This window comes from Cololabis saira, chromosome 21 (assembly GCF_033807715.1).
Source record: "Cololabis saira isolate AMF1-May2022 chromosome 21, fColSai1.1, whole genome shotgun sequence".
Classification (NCBI taxonomy): domain Eukaryota; kingdom Metazoa; phylum Chordata; class Actinopteri; order Beloniformes; family Belonidae; genus Cololabis; species Cololabis saira.
The window spans coordinates 37,802,857-37,829,576 of NC_084607.1; the positions used below are offsets into that span (position 1 = coordinate 37,802,857).

Consider the following 26,720-nt stretch of genomic DNA (forward strand, 5'->3'; position numbering starts at 1 on the left):
GGGTGGAGGTGGTTGCAGTTCCCCGCCCTCCAAAAGTTCACCAGGTGCAGCGTTATAGAGGCGTTAACCAAGATAACCTTGTAAAAATTAAAACCAATGCACATTTGGTACCAATTACAGACCGAAAAATTAGATGCGGACTACTAAATATACGATCATTAAGCTCCAAGTCTCTGTTAGTAAATGATATAATTACAGAGAGTAGGAGTGATATTTTCTGCTTAACAGAAACATGGTTACAGGAGGAAGAGTATGTTAGTTTGAATGAATCAACTCCGCCCGGCTACTTTAATCATCACATTCCTAGAAGCACGGGCCGAGGCGGAGGAGTCGCAGCAATTTATAACTCCGGTCTCCAAACAAAAATTGAACCCAAGTGCAACTATAATACATTTGAAAGCCTCATGCTTGGTCTGAAATTTCCGAGCCGGAAATCAGAGAAGCCAGTTGTGTTAGTGGTAGTGTACCGGCCCCCTGCTGGTGCGTATCTGGAGTTTTTGTCTGAATTTTCAGATTTCCTTTCTGGATTATTGATCAGCACAGATAAATTCATCATAGTGGGTGATTTTAACATTCATATGGATGTTGAAAGCGATAATCTTAAATTAGCCTTCGATTCTCTTCTAGAATCAATGGGTATCTCACAAAAAGTGGATAAACCGACGCACTGTTTTAATCATACTCTCGATCTCGTTCTCACCTACGGTGTTGAAACTGATGGTCTGTTGGTGTCACCTGTAAACTCCCTTTTATCCGACCATTACTTAATAACGTTTGAATTTAATTTTGTTGATGTTGAAGTGCAAAATAGGAGGTATTATTTTAGCAGATGTTTGTCTGATGAAGTTATTGTTAAATTTAGGGAGGCCATTGCTTATCTTACGACAGTGCGAAATAGTGATGTAGTCGAGGCCAGTGACCTGGGTTCTACCTCTGCAGATGTTGATTTCCTTGCTAGTAACACTGCTGATTTGTTGCATTCAGCTTTAGATGAAGTTGCTCCTTTGAAAAGGAGGGTTTCTAGCCACAGGAGCTTAACTCCCTGGTATAATTCAGATATCCGCATGTTGAAACAAAACGTGCGTAAAATGGAAAGGAAGTGGTACTCTTGTAGGTCTGTAGACTCTCATCGTGAATGGAAAGATATTCTAATAGTATATAAAAAAGCCATTCGCAAAGCCAGAACAGCTTATTATTCAACGTTGATAGAGGATAACAAAAGTAACCCACGTTTTCTGTTCAGCACTGTAGCCAGGCTGACAAAGAGTCACAACTCTGTTGAGCCGTGCATTCCTGCAGCTCTCAGTAGTGAAGACTTTATGAGCTTCTTCAACAGTAAAATCGCGAGAATTAGAGAAGAAATCAACCAGCCGGTTGTAGGTGTTTCTTCAGCTTTAGCGACTTCCCTAGGCTCTGACTTGTCTCTAGACTGTTTTGATCCTATAGACCTCCCTGAGCTGACTTCACTCGTTAATAGAGCTAAGTCAACCACATGTATGTTAGACCCCATCCCGACTCGTCTATTCAAACATATTTTTTCTCTTATTGGTACGACAATACTGGACCAAATGAACTTATCCCTAAGTTTAGGATATGTACCACAGGTTTTCAAAGTCGCAGTAATTAAACCTTTACTTAAAAAACCTTCTCTTGACCCAGACACCTTAGCTAATTATAGACCAATTTCCAACCTTCCATTTGTGTCTAAAATTCTGGAAAAGGCAGTTTCAAGCCAGTTATGTGACTATTTGTATAGAAATGATCTGTTTGAAGTCTTTCAGTCAGGGTTCAGAATGCATCATAGCACAGAGACAGCACTTGTTCGAGTCACGAATGACCTCCTTATGGCCTCAGATAAGGGATTAGTGTCCATACTGGTTCTACTGGACCTCAGTGCTGCTTTTGACACTATAGATCATGGCATTTTACTGCACAGGTTAGAGCATGTTGTTGGGATTAAAGGGACAGCTCTATGTTGGTTTAAATCATACCTATCTGACAGGTTCCAGTTTGTTCATGTACATGAGGTTTCTTCAGAACAGTCAAGGGTCTGTTATGGTGTTCCGCAGGGTTCAGTGCTAGGGCCAATCTTGTTCAGTTTATACATGCAGCCGTTGGGAAGTATAATCCAGAATCACGGCATACACTTTCATTGTTATGCTGATGATACGCAGCTCTATTTGTCTATGAAGCCGGATGAAACAGAACCGTTAGTTAAACTTCAGGCATGTCTTAGGGACATCAAGGACTGGATGTCCAGAAATTTCCTGCTTCTAAATTCAGATAAAACAGAGGTTATCATTCTTGGTCCAGAGCATTTTAGGAAGGGATTAGATGGTGTTGCGATGGCTTCCAGTGCAACTGTGAGAAATCTTGGTGTTATTTTCGATCAGGATTTGTCGTTTAAACCATATGTCAATCAGGTTTGTAAAATAGCCTTTTTCCATCTCCGTAATATTGCAAAGATTAGGAAAATCCTCTCACAGAGTGATGCAGAAAAACTAGTTCATGCGTTTGTATCTTCTAGACTAGATTACTGTAATGTGTTGTTAGCAGGATGTCCAAGTAATTTGCTGAATAGGCTCCAGCTGATCCAAAATGCAGCAGCACGAGTACTGACAGGAATTAGCAGGAGAGACCACGTCTCTCCAGTGTTAGCGTCGCTCCATTGGTTACCCGTAAAATTCAGAATCCAATTTAAAATTGTATTACTTGCGTATAAAGCCCAAAACGGCTTAGCTCCGCATTATTTGCAAGACCTGATAGTGCCTTATGTTCCTGTCAGAGCTCTCCGTTCTCAGAGTGCAGGTTTACTTGTAGTTCCTAGAGTATCTAAATGTAGATTTGGAGGGCGGGCGTTCTGCTATCAGGCGCCACTACTATGGAACCAACTTCCAATCTGGGTTAAGGGGGCTGACACCACCTCCACCTTTAAAACTAAACTTAAAACATTTCTGTTTAGTAAAGCCTATAGTTAGTGTTTAGTAAACCTCTAGCTGGTGTTGGTAAATCTCTAGGTAGTGTAAACTTTAGTGTGTCAGAGTCGCTCCTGTGGTTTCTTGTGCTGGCCCCCCCCTTCTCCTCCCTTTTCTCTCTTTTGTCCATGTTGCAGCATCCTTTGCCGGACACCGGAACCTGCAGGTGGTCGTGGGTGGCTTGTAGCTTGCATTACGGAGCACAAGTCTTTCCCCGACCCTGCACCCCAACCTGGGACTTGCTGATTGGGCCGGAGCTTCGGGAGCTGCGTGCTGGCCTGCGGTCCCCACCCCTGGTCATCCCGTTGCTGCCCCCCCCTTCTCCTCCCTTTTCTCTCTTTTGTCCTGCAGGTGGCCATGGGTGGCTTGTAGCTTGCATTACGGAGCACAAGTCTTTTCCTGACCCTGCACCCCAACCTGGGACTTGCTGATTGGGCCGGAGCTTCGGGAGCTGTGTGCTGGCCTGCGGTCCCCACCCCCGGTCATCCCGTTGCTGCTTCCACCTGCCTGCTGTGCTGTTGCCGTCCCTGACCCACCAGTCTGGCCCTCGGCAGGAGGGTCCCCCCTGATGAGCCTGGTCCTGCTCAAGGTTTCTTCCCTCCTAAAGGGGAGTTTTTCCTTGCCACTGTTTGGCTTAAGGTTTTTCTCCCACTAGGGGAGTTTTTACCTGCCATTGTTTATGTAATAACTGCTCGGGGGTCATGTTCTGGGTATGGGTCTCTGTAAAGCGTCTAGAGACAACTCTGTTGTATTAGACGCTATATAAATAAAATTGAATTGAACATGACCCCCGAGCAGTTATTACATAAACTATGGCAGGTAAAAACTCCCCTAGTGGGAGAAAAACCTTAAGCCAAACAGTGGCAAGGAAAAACTCCCCTTTAGGAGGGAAGAAACCTTGAGCAGGACCAGGCTCATCAGGGGGGACCCTCCTGCCGAGGGCCAGACTGGTGGGTCAGGGACCGCAGGCCAGCACGCAGCTCCCGAAGCTCCGGCCCAATCAGCAAGTCCCAGGTTGGGGTGCAGGGTCGGGGAAAGACTTGTGCTCCGTAATGCAAGCTACAAGCCACCCACGACCACCTGCAGGTTCCGGTGTCCGGCAAAGGATGCTGCAACATGGACAAAAGAGAGAAAAGGGAGGAGAAGGGGGGGGCCAGCACAAGAAACCACAGGAGCGACTCTGACACACTAAAGTTTACACTACCTAGAGATTTACCAACACCAGCTAGAGGTTTACTAAACACTAACTATAGGCTTTACTAAACAGAAATGTTTTAAGTTTAGTTTTAAAGGTGGAGGTGGTGTCAGCCCCCTTAACCCAGATTGGAAGTTGGTTCCAATCTGTTCTGGGTATGGGTCTCTGTAAAGCGTCTAGAGACAACTCTGTTGTATTAGACGCTATATAAATAAAATTGAATTGAATTGAATTGAATTGAATTGAATTGGAGGTGTGTGTGACAGCAGTGTGAGGATGAGGTGGAGGTGTTTGTGACAGCAGTGTGAGGATGGGGTGGAGGTGTGTGTGACAGCAGTGTGAGGATGAGGTGGAGGTGTGTGTGACAGCAGTGTGAGGATGAGGTGGAGGTGTGTGTGACAGCAGTGTGAGGATGAGGTGGAGGTGTGTGTGACAGCAGTGTGAGGATGGGGTGGAGGTGTGTGTGACAGCAGTGTGAGGATGAGGTGGAGGTGTGTGTGACAGCAGCAGCGTGAGGATGGGGGGGAGGTGTGTGTGACAGCAGTGTGAGGATGGGGTGGAGGTGTGTGTGACAGCAGTGTGAGGATGAGGTGGAGGTGTGTGTGACAGCAGCAGTGTGAGGATGGGGTGGAGGTGTGTGTGACAGCAGTGTGAGGATGGGGTGGAGGTGTGTGTGACAGCAGCAGTGTGAGGATGAGGTGGAGGTGTGTGTGACAGCAGTGTGAGGATGGGGTGGAGGTGTGTGTGACAGCAGCAGTGTGAGGATGGGGTGGAGGTGTGTGTGACAGCAGCACCTCTGGCTCTGGGAGTGCAGCTCCTTCAGGGTGGAGGGAATCTCCTCCAGCAGATCTGTCTGCTCCTGGCTGCGGTGCTGCCCGCTGGCTTGGACCACAGTAAACAACACCAGCTGGATATTGTCCTGCCAAGCTTTGTACTCCGACAGGAAGTGGCGCACACTGCCCTCATATGCCACTTCCTCACCGTCGGCCATCGCTGCCTCCTCGTCCTTTGAGACAGAATGGAACGGTGAGTGCAGGCCGACAGAGCGAGCGTGTGTGATTGTGACGGCGAGAGGAGCCGTGCGGCGCCTGTACCTTGGCCATGGCTCTCAGCAGGTGCTTGACGTCAGCCAGCTGCCGGTTGTGGTTGGACAGAATGGTTTTAACAGAATCAACCAGAAGCTGCAGCGTCTCCCCGTAAGACTCCAGCTGCTGCTCCCGCTCCTCCTGACTCCTGCCCTCCATACTCAGCTCTTCCTCCAGCTGCCTCTGAGCACAGCTCAGCCAATCAGGGCTGCCGATGAGCAGGTCTGCCACCGGACCCTGTGGAAGACAAACGTTCAACTGTCAACAACTGGACTTTTCTGAACGGGAGTCAGACACGCCTGTCTGTGGTGAGAAACCTGCATGTTCAGCCGCGGCAGCAGCGCCACAGAGAGCAGCAACTGGATCCACTGGTGAAGATGGCTGGCTTGGTGATGGGACTTCTAGGCCACGTTTCCACGTAGCCGGCTATTTACAAAAACGGATATTTCCCCCTCTACGTTTTGAAAAATACCATCATTTCCAGGAACCTGCATAAATACTGTTAAGGTGCTATGAGCAGCCAAACCTACAGGGGGCAGTGTAACGAGAAGATAAAGTCATGCTAGCCAATCAGAATCCTGGAAAAAAACATCAACAAATGACACGTGGCCAAACTAATTGTAACCACAGGTGTCACTCATGACGCTGGTGACGTTTCTGTCTCATAATGTGACGTTCTGAAGCCTAAATGTCCGTTTCTCTCCGTTTACAAGCAAACGTGAAGACGGAGGTTTTGTAAATCTCCACTTTGGCCGGAGTTTTCAGGAATGATAGTTTTCGGTGACTCTGAGCTTCGTTTTCGTGTAAACGAACGGCCAAAACACAGGAAAACTCCACCATTTTTGCTACGTGGAAACGGAGCACAAAACATGATCAGCACGTGCTCTACACCACACACTGATTGTCTAACTCGCTCGTTTTACAATCACTCTATGGTAAGACTGCACAAAATTAAGCAATTCACTAGACTTTAATATCACCAGTTGATTTTCTGTTAGTTCTGAAGACTAAAAAATAAATACAAGCCAGGGGCCGGGGGGTCCACACACTTCAGAGAAGCGAGAACCAGAGCAGGAGTCTGGTTTAAAACATATCTCATATCCACCAACTCAAACACACAGCTACATGTATGAAGTATGTATGAAGACAGTCAGTGCATTTACATGGGAAGTTTAACTCCTCTTTAATTCAGAATTAAAATTAAATCCGATTTAAAATTAGTAAAAATTACCACGTAAACACCTAATTCCGAATGAAAATGGTCATTCCGAATTAAACTTAATTCCCAAGTAAGTGGCTGGTTTATTCTGATTTTAAATCCCAATAGAATAATTCCAGATCATGTAAACACTCATTCCTCTTTAAATTAATTCCGGTCTTTCTTTCTGCTCGTTCCCTCCCCGTCTGTCTCCATGATCTTATATTCCACTGGGCTGGTTTTCCTAACAAAGTTTCCAGATGCAGCAGCAGTAAACGCTGGTCAAGAGCAGAGACCATTTATTTAATAAATAGAAACTAGAAAAGAACAGATGGAAACAGGAAACATCAAAATTGTGAGCTTTTCAAAGTTGTAGTGGCTAAGTTAGTTTTTCTTCCGGTAGTTTAACTTCCGGTCCCCCCCCCTATCCAATCAGAACTTTCCCAACTCCCAGACCTGGAGAGGAATTGGAGAAAGACCATCAAACGTGTTTTCCATGTAAACCTCAATTCAGAATGACTATTTCCATGTAAACTGGAAGGAAAACAGTTTAATTCAGAATAATTAATTCCGAATTAAAAAACATCATGTAACCGTGGCCAGTATATGAATGTCACCAAGAACAGAGCATGTAGACAGTAGCAGACCCACCAGTCGGTCCAGCAGCTGCAGCTCCAGGGCAGACACCGTGCTGCTGAACTGAGCAGCGTATGAGCAGGTCTGCTGGCAGCGCTTCAGCAGCTCAAACAGCGCTGCGTCCATGTTCAGAGCCTCTGCTGAGCGGGTCCGCAGGCCTTCCAAGTTCAGGATGGTGGAGCATAGGAAGGTGACCTGGCAAACAGAGGACAGGACATGTGGGGCTGACGTACATTAATGTGATATGGTTGATGTGGAGGGGAGGACCTCCCCCTGCGGTACCTGGCTGGTGCGCTGGTTGTCCCGGGCAACCATGGCCCTCCTCTCTCTGATGGTCATCTCAAAGTCCTGCAGAACCGGGGCCAGTGCTGGGTTAGCGCCACCAGCCCACTTCAGACGCTGCTCAATGCTCGCCTCCAGGGTGGCCAGCTTCTCCTGCACACACCCAGAGGAAAGGAACGTACTGGACGTCAGCTGTTTCACTCAAATCTATTACTGGTTAGGTTACAGACACTCACAATCACGTACAGCTAAATGTAAAGCATTACCAGAAAACTTACAATACATGTACTTTCAGTACAATACTTTCAGTTCAGATAATGAGGATAGTCGTAGAAAATGTAATTTTAAACATCTATTTGCCCGAACAACGTTAAAGCAGATGAATGTTTCTGTTGTTGGAATTAAGGTATGGAATTCATTACATTATGATTTAAAGGGCTGTATAAACATATTCCAGTTGCAATGTATGGATGAAATAGTTAGATTATATATTATAGATTTATAATATATGCGTATGGAGACAGACAATCTATCTTTGTGATGTTAACAGTAATTGTGCAGACCATCTGTTATTATTGTTCAGTTTAGTTTTGAGGGAGGGGCAGGTATAATAAGATTTTCTTCTTCCTACTCCTTTCTGGTTATGGAATATGCTTTTGATTGTGTTGTCATTTTACTTGTTTGTTTTTTTTGTTTGCATATTTCCATGATCGGAATAAATAAAAATGAAATGAAAAGCTATATCTGTAAACGGAAACGCTGCTCAACATGGCAGTGGCCCTAAAAGCACAGCGTGGCCCTCGGTGCCGAGCTCTGAGAGAAACATGTCTGAGCTGTACAGAACGTGCCAACATCAAGCCCTTAAAGGAAAAAGAAAGAGGCTGCGGATATGTTTGGTTTCAACTAAAAGAAAAAGGCAGAAAATGTGAAAAGTGTGGTAGATTTCCAGCTGGACACCAAGGCAACACTGTAGCTGTTTCACTGTAAGACAGAGCTGATACACAACAGCACGTCCTCAACGCTGCAGCTTCTCCACCAACACCCTGTTACTCCCAGAGGGAGGACCGTCACCCCAGATACGGGAAAATTAAAGGGGACCTATTATGTTATCTAATACCTATTTTAAACAGGCCTTGAATGTCTTAAAAACAAGCTTTAGATTGTAAATGTACTCATCCGGGCGGCTGTACAGACACTGCAGAATTTGGTTGTTTCCTCCTCCTCTGAGTTGGCAGGCTGAGGGGAGACCACTTTATATATGTTAAAGCAAGATAAAACCTGTTTTTCATAATAGGTCCCCTTTAAGTTAACGTAGCACTAATTAATGAGATTAACGTTACGGTACCTTGATAACATAACGTTAGCCTGTGGAGGGCTGGGTTTCTGTTAATTATGACGACTGTCCATGTGGCTAACGCATTTAATCTGTAAAAACACAGAGCTGTAGAGTGATGAGGGGGGAAAATAAAAATGTAACAAAGCTAACTGGGTAGTTTTCAGTTTTATCTCTGTATTCATTGATGATAAAACATCAAGTAGCTCTGGTGCCTAATGTGCTCCAATACAGCAGGGCTCAGAATTATATTTTGAACACTGACAAAACTCAAAATCTTATCAAGACTTTAATTTAAAACGTAACTAGAACTTAAAATGTGCTTGACACAAATGAAAGTTCAATTGAAACACGTGGGAAAAACACCTAACCTTTTAAGTGATGTGTGTTATCAGGTGTAATGGCATTTTTAGGTTAGAAATAAGAACATTTCTTGGTAAGATCCTTAGTTTTTTGAGTGAATCAGTGAATTTGGTCGACTGGTGTAAGTTCAGGGTTTTTAAATGCACAGCCATGAACCTACTGGATTATATCATTTAGTCTTAGTAATGTCAATTAACATCTAACATCTTACATATATTTATAATTGCTCTTTAACTAAACAAAAATATGTTTTATCCGATTACCCAATTAATCGATGGAATTTTCAGTAGAATACTCTATTACTAAAATATTTGATAGCTGCAGCCCTAATTCAAATGTGCAGTTATTAAACATTGGTAGGCTTTCATTTATCTGTTGCTGCTGTAAATGTGAAATGACTTGAGATAACCAGGAACTGCTGCAGGATCTTAAACCATACGAGCCAGTGGTTGCTCTGTTCCACAGCTCGGCTCGTTTGGAACTGAAAGCACATTAATAAGGCGTTTGTGCTACAGCGGGGAACCCAGCTCTGCGTGACCATTAACATCCCAGAGGAGCAGCAGGGGCTTCCACACAGAGCCGTTCAGGAAGAACTACTGACCTGCACAGCAATGATGGCTCCCTCATCCTGACTCAGCTTATACAGCTTCTTCTTCATGTTGCTGAGAATCACCGAGCGAGGAGGAATGCTGACACTCAGAGGTTGATTATTGGGACCAAGGATGTCCTCGTGATGCCACTGGAAGAGGACAGGGAGACAGGAGGAGACGTCAACAAACACGCTCTATTCTGTGCCCATCACAACGTGGCTCACGTCAATCCTGAAAAAGGGCATGGGTGATAACGGTGGTCCATGACCCCCCACCCAGAGCAGAAACACTGACTGAAGGCTGATTGAAGGTTCCGTGTTAAATCAACGCAGAGCCTGCGCCGTAGGCTCGTTGATTTAACGCAGAACCATAAATCAGCCTTTACTGCTCGTCCTCGGGGGCTCTGATCACAGCGTGCAGTAGCGCCAGTACAAACCCAGCAGGGTTTTTCACATTGAGATCTGATGTGAAGTGTTCCTTTAATACTTTCGAGCAGTGAAATCACAGAATGACTTCTCCAATGAGAAGTTTAGTTTATTGGTCCTTTCAATTTCCACAACACAAATAATCCAAAGTACAGGTGTAAATTGTCCGTGTTATACAAAACAATATATAATTTTTGATATTTGTGTGTATGTGTGTATGTGTGTATGTATGTATGTATGTATGTATGTATATATATATATGTATATAGATCTCCTTTGGCAGGAGGGTCCCCCCTTATGATCCTGGTCCAGCTTTCTTCCTAAAGGGGAGTTTTTACCTGCCATTGTTTGTGTAATAATTGCTCTGGGGTTTATGTTCTGGGTCTCTGGAAACATCCTAGAGAATCTGTTGTATTAGATGCTATACAAATAAAATTAAATAAAATTGAATTGAATATACATATATATATATATATATACATACATATACATACACATGTCCGTAGGTACAGGCCTATGTGTCTTATACCTTTGTTTTATATGTATTAATCATTTTGTATTTGTAGGTGCTTTTGAATTGTAATAACGTGCTACCTATTTCATTTCTGTATCTAAACTGTTCCACAGATTAACTCCTGTCACTGAGATCATCGTTGTTTAACGTTGGTTCTTGCCTTTGTTTTCCTGAACATAAATGTTCCCCTCAGTTCATATTTCTAACTCTGCTTTGGAAGAGCTTCTGAATTCTGTCAGGAAGTGTTTTATTGTTGATTTTAAACATAAATTGTGCTGTTTTAAGGTCCACTAAATCTCTGAATTTAAGCACACAGAAGTTTTTATTTATTTACTTAGTAAAACCTAGGTGATGCTGACTGAGACTATTCTCATCAGGACCAGTTCTACGTACTTGGCCAGCAGCATTTTGAGTGCTGATGAAGTGAAACATGGAAGTGGACATGACCCGGGCACACAGGAGCATCTGCACACACATGTGTGTGTACCTGAAACATGGCTACGTGGAGCTGGCTCCTCTGCAGACTGGTTTTAGTAGCGTCCAGGTTGATCTCCAGTCTCCTCAGCAGGTCTACTTTCTTCCAGGCCGTGTCGTAGGACGAGGCCAGCACCGTGGCTCTGTTGAGCAGCAGCTGGGAGACCCGGCCTGACGCCAGGCTCTGCTCCAACGCCTTCTTACACAGCTCGTCCAGGGACACCTGAGGAGCACAGAGGGTTCAGGTCAGAGACACAACTACGCCGGGATATTTAACACCTTCTAGGGAGAGAAAAAAAAAACAAGGTAACAACCCCATTTAGATTTATTCATCTTTTTTAAGAGTATTTAACTAAAATTTAAACAGCCGTAAAAGAAAGGCTGCAGATGTACACACTGGCCACGGTTACATGTTGTTTTTTAATTCGGAATTAAATAATTCAGAATTAAACTATTTTCCTTTGAGTTTACATGGAAATAGTAATTCTGAATTGAGGTTTCCATGGAAAACATGTTTGATGGTCTTTCTCCAATTCCTCTCCAGGTCTGGGGGTTGGGAAGGTTCTGATTGGATAGGGGGGGGACCGGAAGTTAAACTACCGGAAGAAAAACTAACTTAGCCGCTACAACTTTGAAAAGCTCACGATTTTGATGTTTCCCGTTTCCATCTGTTCTTTTAATTATTTCTATTTATCAAATAAATGGTCTCTGCTCTTGACCAGCGTTTACTGCTGCTGCATCTTGAAACTTTGTTAGGAAAACCAGCCCAGCGGAATATAAGATCATGGAGACAGACGGGCGAGGGAACGCGGAATTATTCTATTCGGATTTAAAATCGGAAAAAACGTTTACATGGTAATTTTTACTCATTTTAAATGGGATTTCATTTTAATTCTGAATTAAAGAGGAATTCAACTTCCCATGTTTTATTACCTTGCTCTCGGCTCCAAAGTCTTTAGCCTCCACCTGAGCCACCACGTCCAGGCCCAGGCTGCACAGGGAGCTGCAGAGGGCCAGGCTCAGGGCCTGGCTGGGCAGACCCATCAGCATCTGCCGGACAAACTCGGCCGTGAAGGCCTTGATGGGCCGGGTCATCTGCTCCTCACTGATCACAGCACTGATCACAGCGCTGCCCGTGCCCGCTGCACTGGGCCGGCGGTACAGAGGCTTCCCCAGACCTACAGGCCCGTTGGTGGGGAGCAGGTCGTCAGCAGGACAGGTCCCTGGGAGAGGGGGCAGGTTAAATACTGAAAACGAGCTGTAAGATGGAACCAACAACAACCCTTTAATGGGAACAAGTTAACCCTGGTGCTGTCTTCAGGTCAAGGGAGGAGGAAGAGAGGGAGGGAGGGAGGGAGGGAGGGAGGGAGGGAGGAAGGAAGGAAGGAAGGAAGGAAGGAAGGAAGGAAGGAAGGAAGGAAGGAAGGAAGGAAGGAAGGAAGGAAGGAAGGAAGGAAGGAAGGAAGGAAGGAAGGAAGGAAGGAAGGAAGGACGGACGGACAGGAGAATTAGGTCATTTTGACCCGAAGACAGCACAAGGGTTAAAGAAGACTAAAACTTCTTATCTCCTGGGGAGGGAGAGTCTTTAAAGCACCAAGGACCTGCACGTTTTACAGCGTCCCGCTAGAGACAATGTTATGTCACATTTACCACAGCCATGAATGGACAAACCAGGACAGAGACCCCATCAGAAGACAACACATGTTAAAGTGACTTTTCAACAATTATCAGGGCTGGGACACATTAAGAACCACATGGCCAAATATTCCTTGAATTGAAAGTGAGATGTTTCCTATTCTTTAAAAAGTCCTTTAAAAAAAAAAATGGAATTCAGCAAGTAATAAAAACATTATACATCGGAACACTATGTGGCGGCAAAGACTTCTCACCAGACAGAGTCTGAGCGAAGGAGGAGCAGTGGCGGAAGAAATCCCTGATGGTCTGCAGCCTCTTGAGGAAGAACACCTCCTCCATCAGCTGGCGCTGGGTCAGGTTGTTGAAGAAGTAGAGCTGTGTGGCCCGAGCTTCCCGCAGAACATCCACCTTCCTCCAGTGGGACGGAACATCCAAACAGCTCATCTGAGGAGGAAGAAAAAACAGGGAATACTTACCTTTTTTAACTGCTATTTGTAATCTTTAGCTAAAAAGCCAATGAAAAAGCTCCAGTATTCCTTCCAACTCCCCGTTCCAACCAGCATCCCAGAGTTCAGACACGTGTGGCGACACATTTGCTAGATCTTAAGAAGCGCGTGAGCTCTACCTTGTCTGTGAGTTGGCCAAAGGCAGTTTCCAGCTGGGTGAACATGCCGTCAAAGGCCACCAGCAACATCTGTCCTGCTGACATCTTGGGCGTGTCCTGGCCCGGTCCGTCCAAGCTGCGAGGCTGGATCAGCTCAGAGTACTGGGCCCGCATCATTCTGAGAGCCACAAACAGAGATGTACTTCCGTTAGAGCAACACTGGACTCTCGGAGGTTTCCCACACCGTGTCAGATGAATGTGAACCTGGTGATGTGGAGGCAGTGGCTGTGCTCGTCGTGGTCCAGGCCCGTGCTGCTCTGCAGACTGTCAGCCAGATCTTTCAGGCTCAGGCCGTCGGAGCCCTGCTCCACCAGCTGCTCCAGCTCCGCCAGCATGGCCTCCAGAGTGGGCTCTCCTTTTATCATGCAGCGCAGAGCCTCAGGGAAGATGATTTGCCGGAAGTTGGTGTTCAGTTCCTGCAGTTAATTACATGTTCGAATTTCATTTTTCCCCCAAAGCATCGGCAACACAGTACAGCAGTACAGCATTTACAACATAAGGGACCTGCGTAAAGCAGAAAATTAAGCAAATACCCTTAACAGTAGATGTGCAGGTTTAATATTCAAATTAATTCATTAACACTCGAAAGGGAATGGGAAGAAGAAAACGTATTTAATCCCACCTCTGTTTCTCATCAATAACTGTCTTAACATTTAAACGAAAACAATGAACAAAAGACCTGTATCAAATTATAATAATTATTCTACAGTTAACCTCAGCTAAATGTACACACATTGTGGTCATGAAAAGCAAATGCATTTCATGACCACAATGTGTGAATGTGTACGAATGTTTGGTGGTTGCAGGGGCCGTTTAGTCAGTATGGCAGCCACGCTTCTGTCAGTCTGCAGGGCAGCTGTGGCTACAAACGTAGCAGCTGTGGCTACAAAACGTAACAGCTGTGGCTACAAAACGTAACAGCTGTGGCTACAAAACGTAGCAGCCGTGGCTACAAAACGTAGCAGCCGTGGCTACAAACGTAGCAGCCGTGGCTACAAACGTAGCAGCCGTGGCTACAAACGTAGCAGCCGTGGCTACAAACGTAGCAGCCGTGGCTACAAACGTAGCAGCCGTGGCTACAAACGTAGCAGCTGTGGCTACAAACGTAGCAGCTGTGGCTACAAACGTAGCAGCTGTGGCTACAACCGTAGCAGCCGTGGCTACAAACGTAGCAGCTGTGGCTACAAACGTAGCTACCACCACCGGTGAGAATGTGTATGAATGAATAATGATCTCTGTAAAGCTCTGGGTGCCTAGAAGGAGCTATATAAAACCAAGCCATTATTATTATTATTATTGTTATTATTATTATTATTATTATAATAATGTGTGCAAATCCAGGAACAATGTATATTGTCAGCACAACTAAAGATGAAAGAAAGATAGAATAACACTAGGGCTGCAACGATTTGTCGACGTTGTCGACAAAAATCGATAATCAAAATTGTCGACAATGAATTCCATTGTCGACAATTGTTGTGTGTTTTTCCAACGGAGTGAGGCATCTCACTTCAATAAAATCTCTGCTGAGAGTCGCGCATGCGCGATAGCGTCTCTGCCGAGCGGTAGCGGGTAAACAATAATGACGGCGTCCCGTCCTGTTGAGCAGCTGCAAGTAACAAAACTTCTAAAGTTTTGGAGCCTTTTAGCCTTGATACGGTAAATAAAAAGATGACTTGCAAGGTTTGCAAAGCAGACCTTGCTTATCACGGGAGCACGTTGGTAATGCACGAGCATTTGAAGAGAAAGCACGTTGGATCTGGGTGACGGGTTTCAACAAATGATACCAGTTCAACCCAGAGCACGTCCTGCCATCCATTTCACCCACTTGATACAGAAAAAATATGAGACGTTTTATTTTATTTTTTATATAACACATTTGCCTGTACTTAAAAAGTTAAAAATAATGGACAGAGGTTTATTTATTTATTTAGGGATTTATGTCTATACTGAATGATCACTGTGCCTGCCCTTGGTTTTAAATAGGACATTTTATTAACTTTTTGTATGAACAGCGGCAAAGTTGAATAAAATATCTACAGGACTGTCTCAGAAAATTAGAATATTGTGACAAAGTTCTTTATTTTCTGTAATGCAATTAAAACAACAAAAATGTCATACATTCTGGATTCATTACAAATCAACTGAAATATTGCAAGCCTTTTATCATTTTAATATTGCTGATTATGGCTTGCAGCTTAAGATTCCCAGAATATTCTAATTTTTTGAGATAGGATATTTGAGTTATCTTAAGCTGTAAGCCATGATCAGCAATGTTAAAATAATAAAAGGCTTGCAATATTTCAGTTGATTTGTAATGAATCCAGAATGCATGACATTTTTGCATTACAGAAAATAAAGGACTATCACAATATTAAAATTTTCTGAGACAGTCCTGTATTTTTCATTGAAGTTCCCATCTTTCTCGTGTTTATTATCATTTGCCACATAATTAAAGCGACATACTAAATTTAAGAAAAAATTACTAATTATCCGATTAGTCGACTAATCGTTTCAATAGTCTGACTAGTCGACTATTAAAATAGTCGTTAGTTGCAGCCCTAAGTAACACAGGACTTGTGTTGTTTTGAAGGTGCACCTACCTGCAGGCATGTGTACACAGAAGTGGCCAGGTAAATGTTCTGCGTGGCGGCTGACGGAGCAGGCAGCTCCAGATCGTTGGGCAGGAGCAGGCAGCGCTGAAGCAGCGTTGCTAGAGCACTGACGTTTCCAAGCATACTGCAGAGCTCCTCCAGAAACCAGGCCCCGTCCCGGGACGTCAGGTCTACGAGCTGCTCCCCAGCACTGGCCGCTGCTCCCTCCATCACCAGATTACGCCTGGAGGAAGACGAGAGACGAGTCTTCAGTCCACTCACTCACTCTCAATCAGCTTCAATTTCTCTGCTGTTCTTTTACCAGAATCAGATTTCTATCTAGATTTAATGTGGATCTGACATATTTGTTAAGATTGCAGCTTTTCTAAACACAATATTTAAAATGTAATAAAAAAAATTCTGATTTTACTTGATATAAATTTGTTCTGCAAAATGTACAAATGGAAAGAAAAGATAACCGAACCGGCAGAGTGTGCAGAGAGCAGACGTGATGATTGCAGCGAGGCTCAGAGATCCTGGCTCTCCGTTTTCCCGCAGGAAGACCGTTATGCAGTGTTCAATCTCCTTCAGCTGCTCCTCGCACGCCGCTACGGTCGTTCCCTCAGCCTTCAGCCGCTCAGCTTGGTGCATCATGCGTTCGTTGCTCTCAGCCACTTGATGCTGCAAAGCTAACTCCACACTTGACAGAAACTGGCCAGAAGTTGCGGGTGGCTGGGGAGCAAACAGCACTTCATATCTGTTAAAAGAGAAATAAAACGAGTTGTGATGTCAGAGGTCACGGGAGGGATTCCCCAACATGCCTCACAGCAGTTCAAAAAAGAAAGTGTGCTGGGAGAAGTCTAGTGCATTTTTGTTCCACTGGTATAATGCAATTGAAGCTTCTCCTCTTTCTTACACACAGAAAGTAAAATACACATCATCCAGGTCAGAGACATACGAGGCATCAATGAGGTCCCAGAACTGCCACATTTACACAACACACACTTCTCTTGGATGTAAGAACTAAACTACCCGACATCAGCCAGTCCTTCAGCTGGAGATGAGGATTGATTTGGTCTTAGCAGCAGTCGGCAACCCAACATGTTGAAAGAGCCATATTGGACCAAAAACACAAATATGTCTGGAGTCACAAAAAATGAAAAGCCTTGTATCAGCCTTAGAATGAAGGCAACACATGCTACATAAATCTATATTAGTTATAACTGGGGGAAGATTTTTATTTTATTATGCACTTCGAGAAAAAAGTCAAAATGTCGAGAAAAAAGTCAAAATGTCGAGAAAAAAGTCGAAATGTCGAGAAAAAAGTCAAAATGTTGAGAAAAAAGTCGAAATGTCGAGAAAAAAGTCAAAATTTCGAGATAAAAGTCGAAATGTCTAGATTAAAATTGAAAGGAAAAAATAAAAAAAAAGAATGGAAAAAAAGAAAAAAGGAAAAAAGAAAAAGAAAAAAAAAAGAGAAAAAAGGAAAAAAAAAAGAGAAAAAAAAAAAGGTCAAACATTTTTGAAAAAGCTCCAGGGAGCCACTAGGGCGGCGCTAAAGAGCCACACGCGGCTCTGGAGTCGCGGGTTGCCGACCCCCGTCTTAGACGTATTAAAGTCGTATCATTTTCAGAAGAAAAAGTAAAAAAAGCAAGCCCTTCTTGTTACAAGCTGCATTAACTTGTTTCCATAATCCCAGAATAGGCGGCCTCCTGCAGTCCTTACTGTCTGTAGATGTGCTGGCAGTGCTCCACGGTCATGTCTCTCAGCAGCTCCTCCAGCCAGGCCTTCCACTGGTGGACCCGGTGGTGCAGCAGGGTGGAGCGCGGGTACAGCAGCGCCACGGTGGCGTAGCTGTGCAGCTGTTCCAGGCAGGCCCGCAGAGAGCCGCGGCGCTGCTGCAGCAGGGAGCTCACCTCCCCCTCCAGGCCCTCACACTGGCTGATCAGGTGGGCCTGGCCCGCGTTCTGCAGGAAGGAGGTGGCCGGCACGTAGCTGGGAGGCCCTGGACACAGAAAACATCTACATGTTTTTACTTTTCTCTTGACCAGATTACCAACCCCCTCCCTGAACCTCCACATCTGGAACTCCCTCCCTGAACCTCCACATCTGGAACTCCCTCCCTGAACCTCCACATCTGGAACCCCCTCCCCGAACATCTGGAACTCCCTCCCTGAACCTCCACATCTGGAACCCCCTCCCTGAACCTCCACATCTGGAACCCCCTCCCTGAACCTCCACATCTGGAACTCCCTCCCTGAACCTCCACATCTGGAACCCCCTCCCTGAACCTCCACATCTGGAACTCCCTCCCTGAACCTCCACATCTGGAACCCCCTCCCTGAACCTCCACATCTGGAACCCCCTCCCTGAACCTCCACATCTGGAACCCCCTCCCTGAACCTCCACATCTGGAACCCCCTCCCTGAACCTCCACATCTGGAACTCCCTCCCTGAACCTCCACATCTGGAACTCCCTCCCTGAACATCTGGAACCCCCTCCCTGAACATCTGGAACTCCCTCCCTGAACATCTGGAACTCCCTCCCTGAACCTCCACATCTGGAACTCCCTCCCTGAACCTCCACATCTGGAACCCCCTCCCCGAACCTCCACATCTGGAACTCCCTCCCTGAACCTCCACATCTGGAACCCCCTCCCTGAACCTCCACATCTGGAACTCCCTCCCTGAACATCTGGAACTCCCTCCCTGAACCTCCACATCTGGAACTCCCTCCCTGAACATCTGGAACTCCCTCCCTGAACCTCCACATCTGGAACTCCCTCCCCGAACATCTGGAACTCCCTCCCCGAACATCTGGAACTCCCTCCCCGAACATCTGGAACTCCCTCCCCGAACATCTGGAACTCCCTCCCCGAACATCTGGAACTCCCTCCCTGAACATCTGGAACCCCCTCCCCGAACATCTGGAACCCCCTCCCTGAACCTCCACATCTGGAACTCCCTCCCTGAACATCTGGAACTCCCTCCCTGAACCTCCACATCTGGAACTCCCTCCCTGAACCTCCACATCTGGAACCCCCTCCCCGAACCTCCACATCTGGAACTCCCTCCCTGAACCTCCACATCTGGAACCCCCTCCCTGAACCTCCACATCTGGAACTCCCTCCCTGAACATCTGGAACTCCCTCCCTGAACCTCCACATCTGGAACTCCCTCCCCGAACATCTGGAACTCCCTCCCTGAACATCTGGAACTCCCTCCCCGAACATCTGGAACTCCCTCCCCGAACATCTGGAACTCCCTCCCCGAACATCTGGAACTCCCTCCCTGAACATCTGGAACTCCCTCCCTGAACATCTGGAACTCCCTCCCTGAACCTCCACATCTGGAACTCCCTCCCTGAACATCTGGAACTCCCTCCCTGAACATCTGGAACTCCCTCCCTGAACCTCCACATCTGGAACTCCCTTCCTGAACATCTGGAACTCCCTCCCTGAACCTCCACATCTGGAACCCCCTCCCCGAACATCTGGAACCCCCTCCCTGAACCTCCACATCTGGAACTCCCTCCCTGAACATCTGGAACTCCCTCCCTGAACCTCCACATCTGGAACTCCCTCCCTGAACATCTGGAACCCCCTCCCTGAACCTCCACATCTGGAACTCCCTTCCTGAACATCTGGAACCCCCTCCCTGAACCTCCACATCTGGAACTCCCTCCCTGAACATCTGGAACTCCCTCCCCGAACCTCCACATCTGGAACTCCCTCCCCAAACATCTGGAACCCCCTCCCTGAACATCTGGAACTCCCTCCCTGAACATCTGGAACCCCCTCCCTGAACCTCCACATCTGGAACTCCCTTCCTGAACATCTGGAACCCCCTCCCTGAACCTCCACATCTGGAACTCCCTCCCCGAACCTCCACATCTGGAACCCCCTCCCCGAACATCTGGAACCCCCTCCCCGAACATCTGGAACCCCCTCCCCGAACATCTGGAACTCCCTCCCCGAACATCTGGAACCCCCTCCCCGAACATCTGGAACCCCCTCCCCAAACATCTGGAACTCCCTCCCCAAACATCTGGAACCCCCTCCCCGAACATCTGGAACTCCCTCCCTGAACATCTGGAACCCCCTCCCTGAACATCTGGAACTCCCTCCCTGAACATCTGGAACTCCCTCCCTGAACATCTGGAACCCCCTCCCTGAACATCTGGAACTCCCTCCCTGAACATCTGGAACTCCCTCCCTGAACATCTGGAACTCCCTCCCTGAACATCTGGAACTCCCTCCCTGAACATCTGGAACTCCCTCCCCAAACATCTGGAACTCCCTCCCCAAACATCTGGAACTCCCTCCCCAAAAATCTGGAACTCCCTCCCCAAACATCTGGAACCCCCTCCCTGAACATCTGGAACTCCCTCCCTGAACATCTGGAACTCCCTCCCCAAACATCTGGAACTCCCTCCCCAAACATCTGGAACCCCCTCCCTGAACATCTGGAACTCCCTCCCTGAACATCTGGAACTCCCTCCCCAAACATCTGGAACCCCCTCCCCGAACATCTGGAACTCCCTCCCTGAACATCTGGAACTCCCTCCCTGAACATCTGGAACCCCCTCCCTGAACATCTGGAACTCCCTCCCTGAACATCTGGAACTCCCTCCCCGAACATCTGGAACTCCCTCCCCGAACATCTGGAACTCCCTCCCTGAACATCTGGAACCCCCTCCCTGAACATCTGGAACCCCCTCCCTGAACATCTGGAACGCCCTCCCTGAACATCTGGAACTCCCTCCCTGAACATCTGGAACCCCCTCCCTGAACATCTGGAACGCCCTCCCTGAACATCTGGAACTCCCTCCCTGAACATCTGGAACCCCCTCCCTGAACCTCCACATCTGGAACTTAAAACGTTTCTGTTCTGTTCTTTCCCTGGTCTTTTATAAATGTCTTTATTGTCTGTGTTTTTTATGCTTTTAGTTCTGTTTTTTTATGCGTTTTGTTCCTTTTTGTTTATTTTGTATCTGTAGCACTTTGAGATGATTTTATGAAAAGTGCATTACAAATTAAATGTATTATTATTATTATTAACTAACGAGGAAAAAGCTGTTTAATCCAGTTCCTCTCGTCCCCCTGAATGGACTCACCCAGGTCTCCGGGGACACTGATGTCCTAACTCACCCAGGTCTCCGGGGACACTGATGTCCTAACTCACCCAGGTCTATGGGGACACTGATGTCCTAACTCACCCAGGTCTACGGGGACACTGATGTCCTAACTCACCCAGGTCTCCGGGGACACTGATGTCCTAACTCACCCAGGTCTACGGGGACACTGATGTCCTAACTCACCCAGGTCTATGGGGACACTGATGTCCTAACTCACCCAGGTCTATGGGGACACTGATGTCCTAACTCACCCAGGTCTACGGGGACACTGATGTCCTAACTCACCCAGGTCTCCGGGGACACTGATGTCCTAACTCACCCAGGTCTATGGGGACACTGATGTCCTAACTCACCCAGGTCTACGGGGACACTGATGTCCTAACTCACCCAGGTCTATGGGGACACTGATGTCCTAACTCACCCAGGTCTACGGGGACACTGATGTCCTAACTCACCCAGGTCTATGAGGACACTGATGTCCTAACTCACCCAGGTCTATGGGGACACTGATGTCCTAACTCACCCAGGTCTATGGGGACACTGATGTCCTAACTCACCCAGGTCTACGGGGACACTGATGTCCTAACTCACCCAGGTCTACGGGGACACTGATGTCCTAACTCACCCAGGTCTATGGGGACACTGATGTCCTAACTCACCCAGGTCTATGGGGACACTGATGTCCTAACTCACCCAGGTCTACGGGGACACTGATGTCCTAACTCACCCAGGTCTACGGGGACACTGATGTCCTAACTCACCCAGGTCTACGGGGACACTGATGTCCTAACTCACCCAGGTCTACGGGGACACTGATGTCCTAACTCACCCAGGTCTATGGGGACACTGATGTCCTAACTCACCCAGGTCTATGGGGACACTGATGTCCTGCAGGAAGCTGGCCAGCTGCGAGGCCTCCAGGCTGGAGAAGGCTGCCTGGTACTGGGAGATCCAGGTGTCCAGGTCGGCCAGCTTGGCCCGGACGGCCTCCGTCACCGTCTGCTGCTGGGACTGCAGCTGGGTGTGCTCAGAGTATCTGCAGAGGAACAGGAGGGGAGAAGGTTCAGGACGTGGTTCTGACACTCACTACCATCCCCCTGTACAACTCCCAACATGTGACTCTCTTATTTATGACAAAACATCAGAATATAATAGCACATTGCTTTAATAAAGTTCATTTTGTCCTTGGCGTTACAATTTAATTTGCTAATTCTTTTTGTCGGACAAGAAATGTTTAGGTTTTTAAATGCCTGACATGTTTGGGCGATTCCTTTGGCCTTCAGAGTCAGAGGTGTGAGAGCCGTCATGTATCAGCTGATGACAGGAGGCGGGACTCGTGAGTCTCTATCCTCCCTGATCCTGCTGGTGTTCAGAGCCCACAACTCTGGCCTTTTCACATCCATGATGTGGTTTTCCCTTCTACAGTGATTGTGAAGGCTGACTTATGTTGCTGTTGTGTCTTTTCTTTGGTTGCTCTTTTTTGTCTTGTTGTGTCCTTCTCGCACTACTTTTTATGTTCCTTCTTCCTTGTAATGAAACTCCTCCCTGCCTTTCTGATGTCAGATCCGACAGGTGAGTCCCGCCTCCTTCCAACATCAGCTGATAAATGACCACTGGTGTAAGTTCAGGGTTTTTAAATGCACAGCCATGAACCTACTGGATTAAATAATTTAGTCTTAGTAATGTCAATTAACATCTAAAATCTTATGTAGATTTATAATTGCTCTTTAACTAAACATTCATGCATGTTTAACCAAATGTACCAACAGACGATGCTTCAAGTAGCAGAGATGAGTACAAATCAGCAGTATGTATCACAGACCTTTGCTCCAGAGTGAGGATGACGTGGTCTGGGTGGCTTTCTGCCCCGTCCAGGAACGCCAACTCCTCCTGCAGTTTAGCCTGCAGTTTCTCCCCTTGACAGAGCAGCTCTTGCAGGACCAAGTACTCCTCCAGAACCTCTTCCATTTGTGGAAGCACCTCCAGCATTTCGTCCCGATTCTTAAACCAGTTCACCTGCATATAGGAAAAGCAGTACCTTAATAATACTTTGCATTTGAAATGTTGATAACCCTTGTGAAGTAGCTGAAAGTCTCTTGTCGTTACTCAAAACATCCTTAATAACAAACTGAAAGGAGGCAAAAAAGCCACACTTGTTTCATGAGCTCACCTTGATTTCAGCCACCCTGGAGGAGAAGAGAGAGCGTGTGATATCCCTCTCCATCTCCCTCTTGCTTTTCTTGCTGTCGGCCTGTTGGCCGCCTCCGCCGTAAACGGCCCCAGCGAAGCCCACCTCCCCCCCAGCAGTCCAGTCCACCAGGGGGTCGTAGACAAACGCCTCCAGGAGAGTCAGGAGGGTCTCTCTGCCCCGACGCATTATCTGCACTACCTGGAAACAGATCTGACATCAGCACTTCAACTAAATGGAAACTATTTGCCAAATGTACAACATTTACTAATAATTATGACATGGCTATTTTTCCAAAATCTTCTGCTTTGTACAAAACTTGCTTTGGAGATCTAGAATATAGAGGGAATGACGCACAGATGAGACTTCACAGCAGGTTACGCCCACTGAGTGTCGGAAAGACTGAGTGTCAGAAAGACTGAGTGTCGGAAAGACTGAGTGTCAGAAAGACTGAGTGAATAAAGACTGAGTGAATAAAGACTGAGTGTCGGAAAGACTGAGTGTCAGAAAGACTGAGTGTCAGAAAGACTGAGTGTCAGAAAGACTGAGTGGCAGAAAGACTGAGTGAATAAAGACTGAGTGTCAGAAAGACTGAGTGGCAGAAAGACTGAGTGAATAAAGACTGAGTGGCAGAAAGACTGAGTGAATAAAGACTGAGTGGCAGAAAGACTGAGTGAATAAAGACTGAGTGGCAGAAAGACTGAGTGAATAAAGACTGAGTGTCAGAAAGACTGAGTGTCAGAAAGACTGAGTGGCAGAAAGACTGAGTGGCAGAAAGACTGAGTGAATAAAGACTGAGTGTCAGAAAGACTGAGTGTCAGAAAGACTGAGTGGCAGAAAGACTGAGTGGCAGAAAGACTGAGTGAATAAAGACTGAGTGTCAGAAAGACTGAGTGAATAAAGACTGAGTGGCAGAAAGACTGAGTGAATAAAGACTGAGTGTCAGAAAGACTGAGTGTCAGAAAGACTGAGTGGCAGAAAGACTGAGTGGCAGAAAGACTGAGTGAATAAAGACTGAGTGAATAAAGACTGAGTGAATAAAGACTGAGTGGCAGCGTAAACTTTCAGTTTGAGCAACTGGAAAACATCTAAAATGGGAAAGAGCTGTTGTGGGATCGACTGTAATAATAGATTTAGCAATAAATCAGAGTTATCGTTTTACAGACTGAGGAAAAATAAGCTTAAGAGAGACAAATGGATCGCTGCAATTCACAGAAACAACTGGATTCCATGTACCAAAACGTGGATTTGTGGTTCCCATTTTGTATCAGGTAATGTTGGATTTTTGGGTAGCTAACGTTAAACGGTCAAATCATAAAGTTCGGTGTCCTCATCACTTTAATTTCTACAACAAATCCTGCCTTGAAGTCGGACCAAGCGTCAAGACTTTTGTAAGCTTTCAAGCTTTGGTTCGTGTATTTCCCCGGCGTAGAAATTAAGTACATATAAATATCAGAAACTGGATTCCTGGCCAATTATTAATGTCCATGGACCACTGGTTCTTGGTAACTGTACCAAATATTAATGTCCATGGACCACTGGTTCTTGGGGTAACTGTACCAAATATTAATGTCCATGAACCACTGGTTCTTGGTAACTGTACCAAATATTAATGTCCATGGACCACTGGTTCTTGGTAACTGTACCAAATATTAATGTCCATGGACCACTGGTTCTTGGTAACTGTACCAAATATTAATGTCCATGGACCACTGGTTCTTGGGGTAACTGTACCAAATATTAATGTCCATGGACCACTGGTTCTTGGTAACTGTACCAAATATTAATGTCCATGAACCACTGGTTCTTGGTAACTGTACCAAATATTAATGTCCATGAACCACTGGTTCTTGGTAACTGTACCAAATATTAATGTCCATGGACCACTGGTTCTTGGTAACTGTACCAAATATTAATGTCCATGAACCACTGGTTCTTGGTAACTGTACCAAATATTAATGTCCATGAACCACTGGTTCTTGGTAACTGTACCAAATATTAATGTCCATGGACCACTGGTTCTTGGTAACTGTACCAAATATTAATGTCCATGGACCACTGGTTCTTGGTAACTGTACCAAATATTAATGTCCATGGACCACTGGTTCTTGGTAACTGTACCAAATATTAATGTCCATGGACCACTGGTTCTTGGTAACTGTACCAAATATTAATGTCCATGGACCACTGGTTCTTAGTAACTGTACCAAATATTAATGTCCATGGAACACTGGTTCTTGGTAACTGTACCAAATATTAATGTCCATGGACCACTGGTTCTTGGTAACTGTACCAAATATTAATGTCCATGGACCACTGGTTCTTGGTAACTGTACCAAATATTAATATCCATGGACCACTGGTTCTTGGTAACTGTACCAAATATTACTGTCCATGGACCACTGGTTCTTGGTAACTGTACGGGTCACTGTCAAGTCCAACTGACGCTAATTTAAGCTGATAATCAGCTGTTATCCCGTCTTCCCCACTAGTTGCAGATGTTTTTGCAGCTGTTTTTACCACAGTGTGAGTAGGGGGGCTGGTCCAGTGGGGAAGTGACATCAATGCAGACCCTCTATACACACAATGCAGCAGGAACGTAATGGGATCCAATAAAGTGAGATGGGGTGTGATGTGACGTCACCTGTTCGCAGGACAGCCTGAAGATCCCCTCCACTCCAGTGACTCCCAGAGCAGTCTCAATATTGTGGGTCATCCTGAATGGGACCTTCTCTGGAACCCGCAGGCTCTTCCCTGGAATCACACAGGACAAACACACCAGCTGTATGGCTGCTCCTTCAGGACTAACACCAGCTGTATGGCTGCTCCTTCAGGACTAACACCAGCTGTATGGCTGCTCCTTCAGGACTAACACCAGCTGTATGGCTGCTCCTTCAGGACTAACACCAGCTGTATGGCTGCTCCTTCAGGACTAACACCAGCTGTATGGCTGCTCCTTCAGGACTAACACCAGCTGTATGGCTGCTCCTTCAGGACTAACACCAGCTGTATGGCTGCTCCTTCAGGACTAACACCAGCTGTATGGCTGCTCCTTCAGGACTAACACCAGCTGTATGGCTGCTCCTTCAGGACTAACACCAGCTGTATGGCTGCTCCTTCAGGACTAACACCAGCTGCTCCTTCAGGACTAACACCAGCTGTATGGCTGCTCCTTCAGGACACTGCAATAAGTTACATGTAGTTTGTACAGCTTAACCCAAACAGTTACTGGAACCATCACAGGTTTGTGTCTAACACAAACCTGATGTCAATTCACACATTAGCTTTAACTGTAACCGCCCCGGTGGAATGGAAACAAAAACTAATCAAAATACATCATTCTTTTAGCTGAAATGTCAACTATGAGAGGAGTCAGCAGGCTACACCCAATCACACTGGTACCCTGTCCTGAAGGGGAAAGTGCCAACAGGA

General features: G+C 46.2%; 1 protein-coding gene across 1 annotated transcript in view; it reads right to left on the reverse strand.

Moving 5' to 3' along the window:
• Window positions 1-26,720, reverse strand: part of smg1 (SMG1 nonsense mediated mRNA decay associated PI3K related kinase) — a 125,340-nt gene that overhangs the window by 6,190 nt on the left and 92,430 nt on the right. The window contains exons 44-60 of the mRNA XM_061712520.1: window positions 25,933-26,042; window positions 23,271-23,489; window positions 22,923-23,116; window positions 21,964-22,136; window positions 17,689-17,968; window positions 16,448-16,720; window positions 15,973-16,207; window positions 13,574-13,785; window positions 13,331-13,487; window positions 12,960-13,149; window positions 12,004-12,293; window positions 11,084-11,293; window positions 9,669-9,806; window positions 7,372-7,524; window positions 7,105-7,284; window positions 5,265-5,492; window positions 4,965-5,176 (exon numbers count right to left, since the gene is read on the reverse strand). Coding sequence (XP_061568504.1) covers window positions 4,965-5,176; window positions 5,265-5,492; window positions 7,105-7,284; window positions 7,372-7,524; window positions 9,669-9,806; window positions 11,084-11,293; window positions 12,004-12,293; window positions 12,960-13,149; window positions 13,331-13,487; window positions 13,574-13,785; window positions 15,973-16,207; window positions 16,448-16,720; window positions 17,689-17,968; window positions 21,964-22,136; window positions 22,923-23,116; window positions 23,271-23,489; window positions 25,933-26,042 — 3,454 coding nt within the window. The remainder of the gene's footprint in view (window positions 1-4,964; window positions 5,177-5,264; window positions 5,493-7,104; window positions 7,285-7,371; window positions 7,525-9,668; window positions 9,807-11,083; window positions 11,294-12,003; window positions 12,294-12,959; window positions 13,150-13,330; window positions 13,488-13,573; window positions 13,786-15,972; window positions 16,208-16,447; window positions 16,721-17,688; window positions 17,969-21,963; window positions 22,137-22,922; window positions 23,117-23,270; window positions 23,490-25,932; window positions 26,043-26,720) is intronic.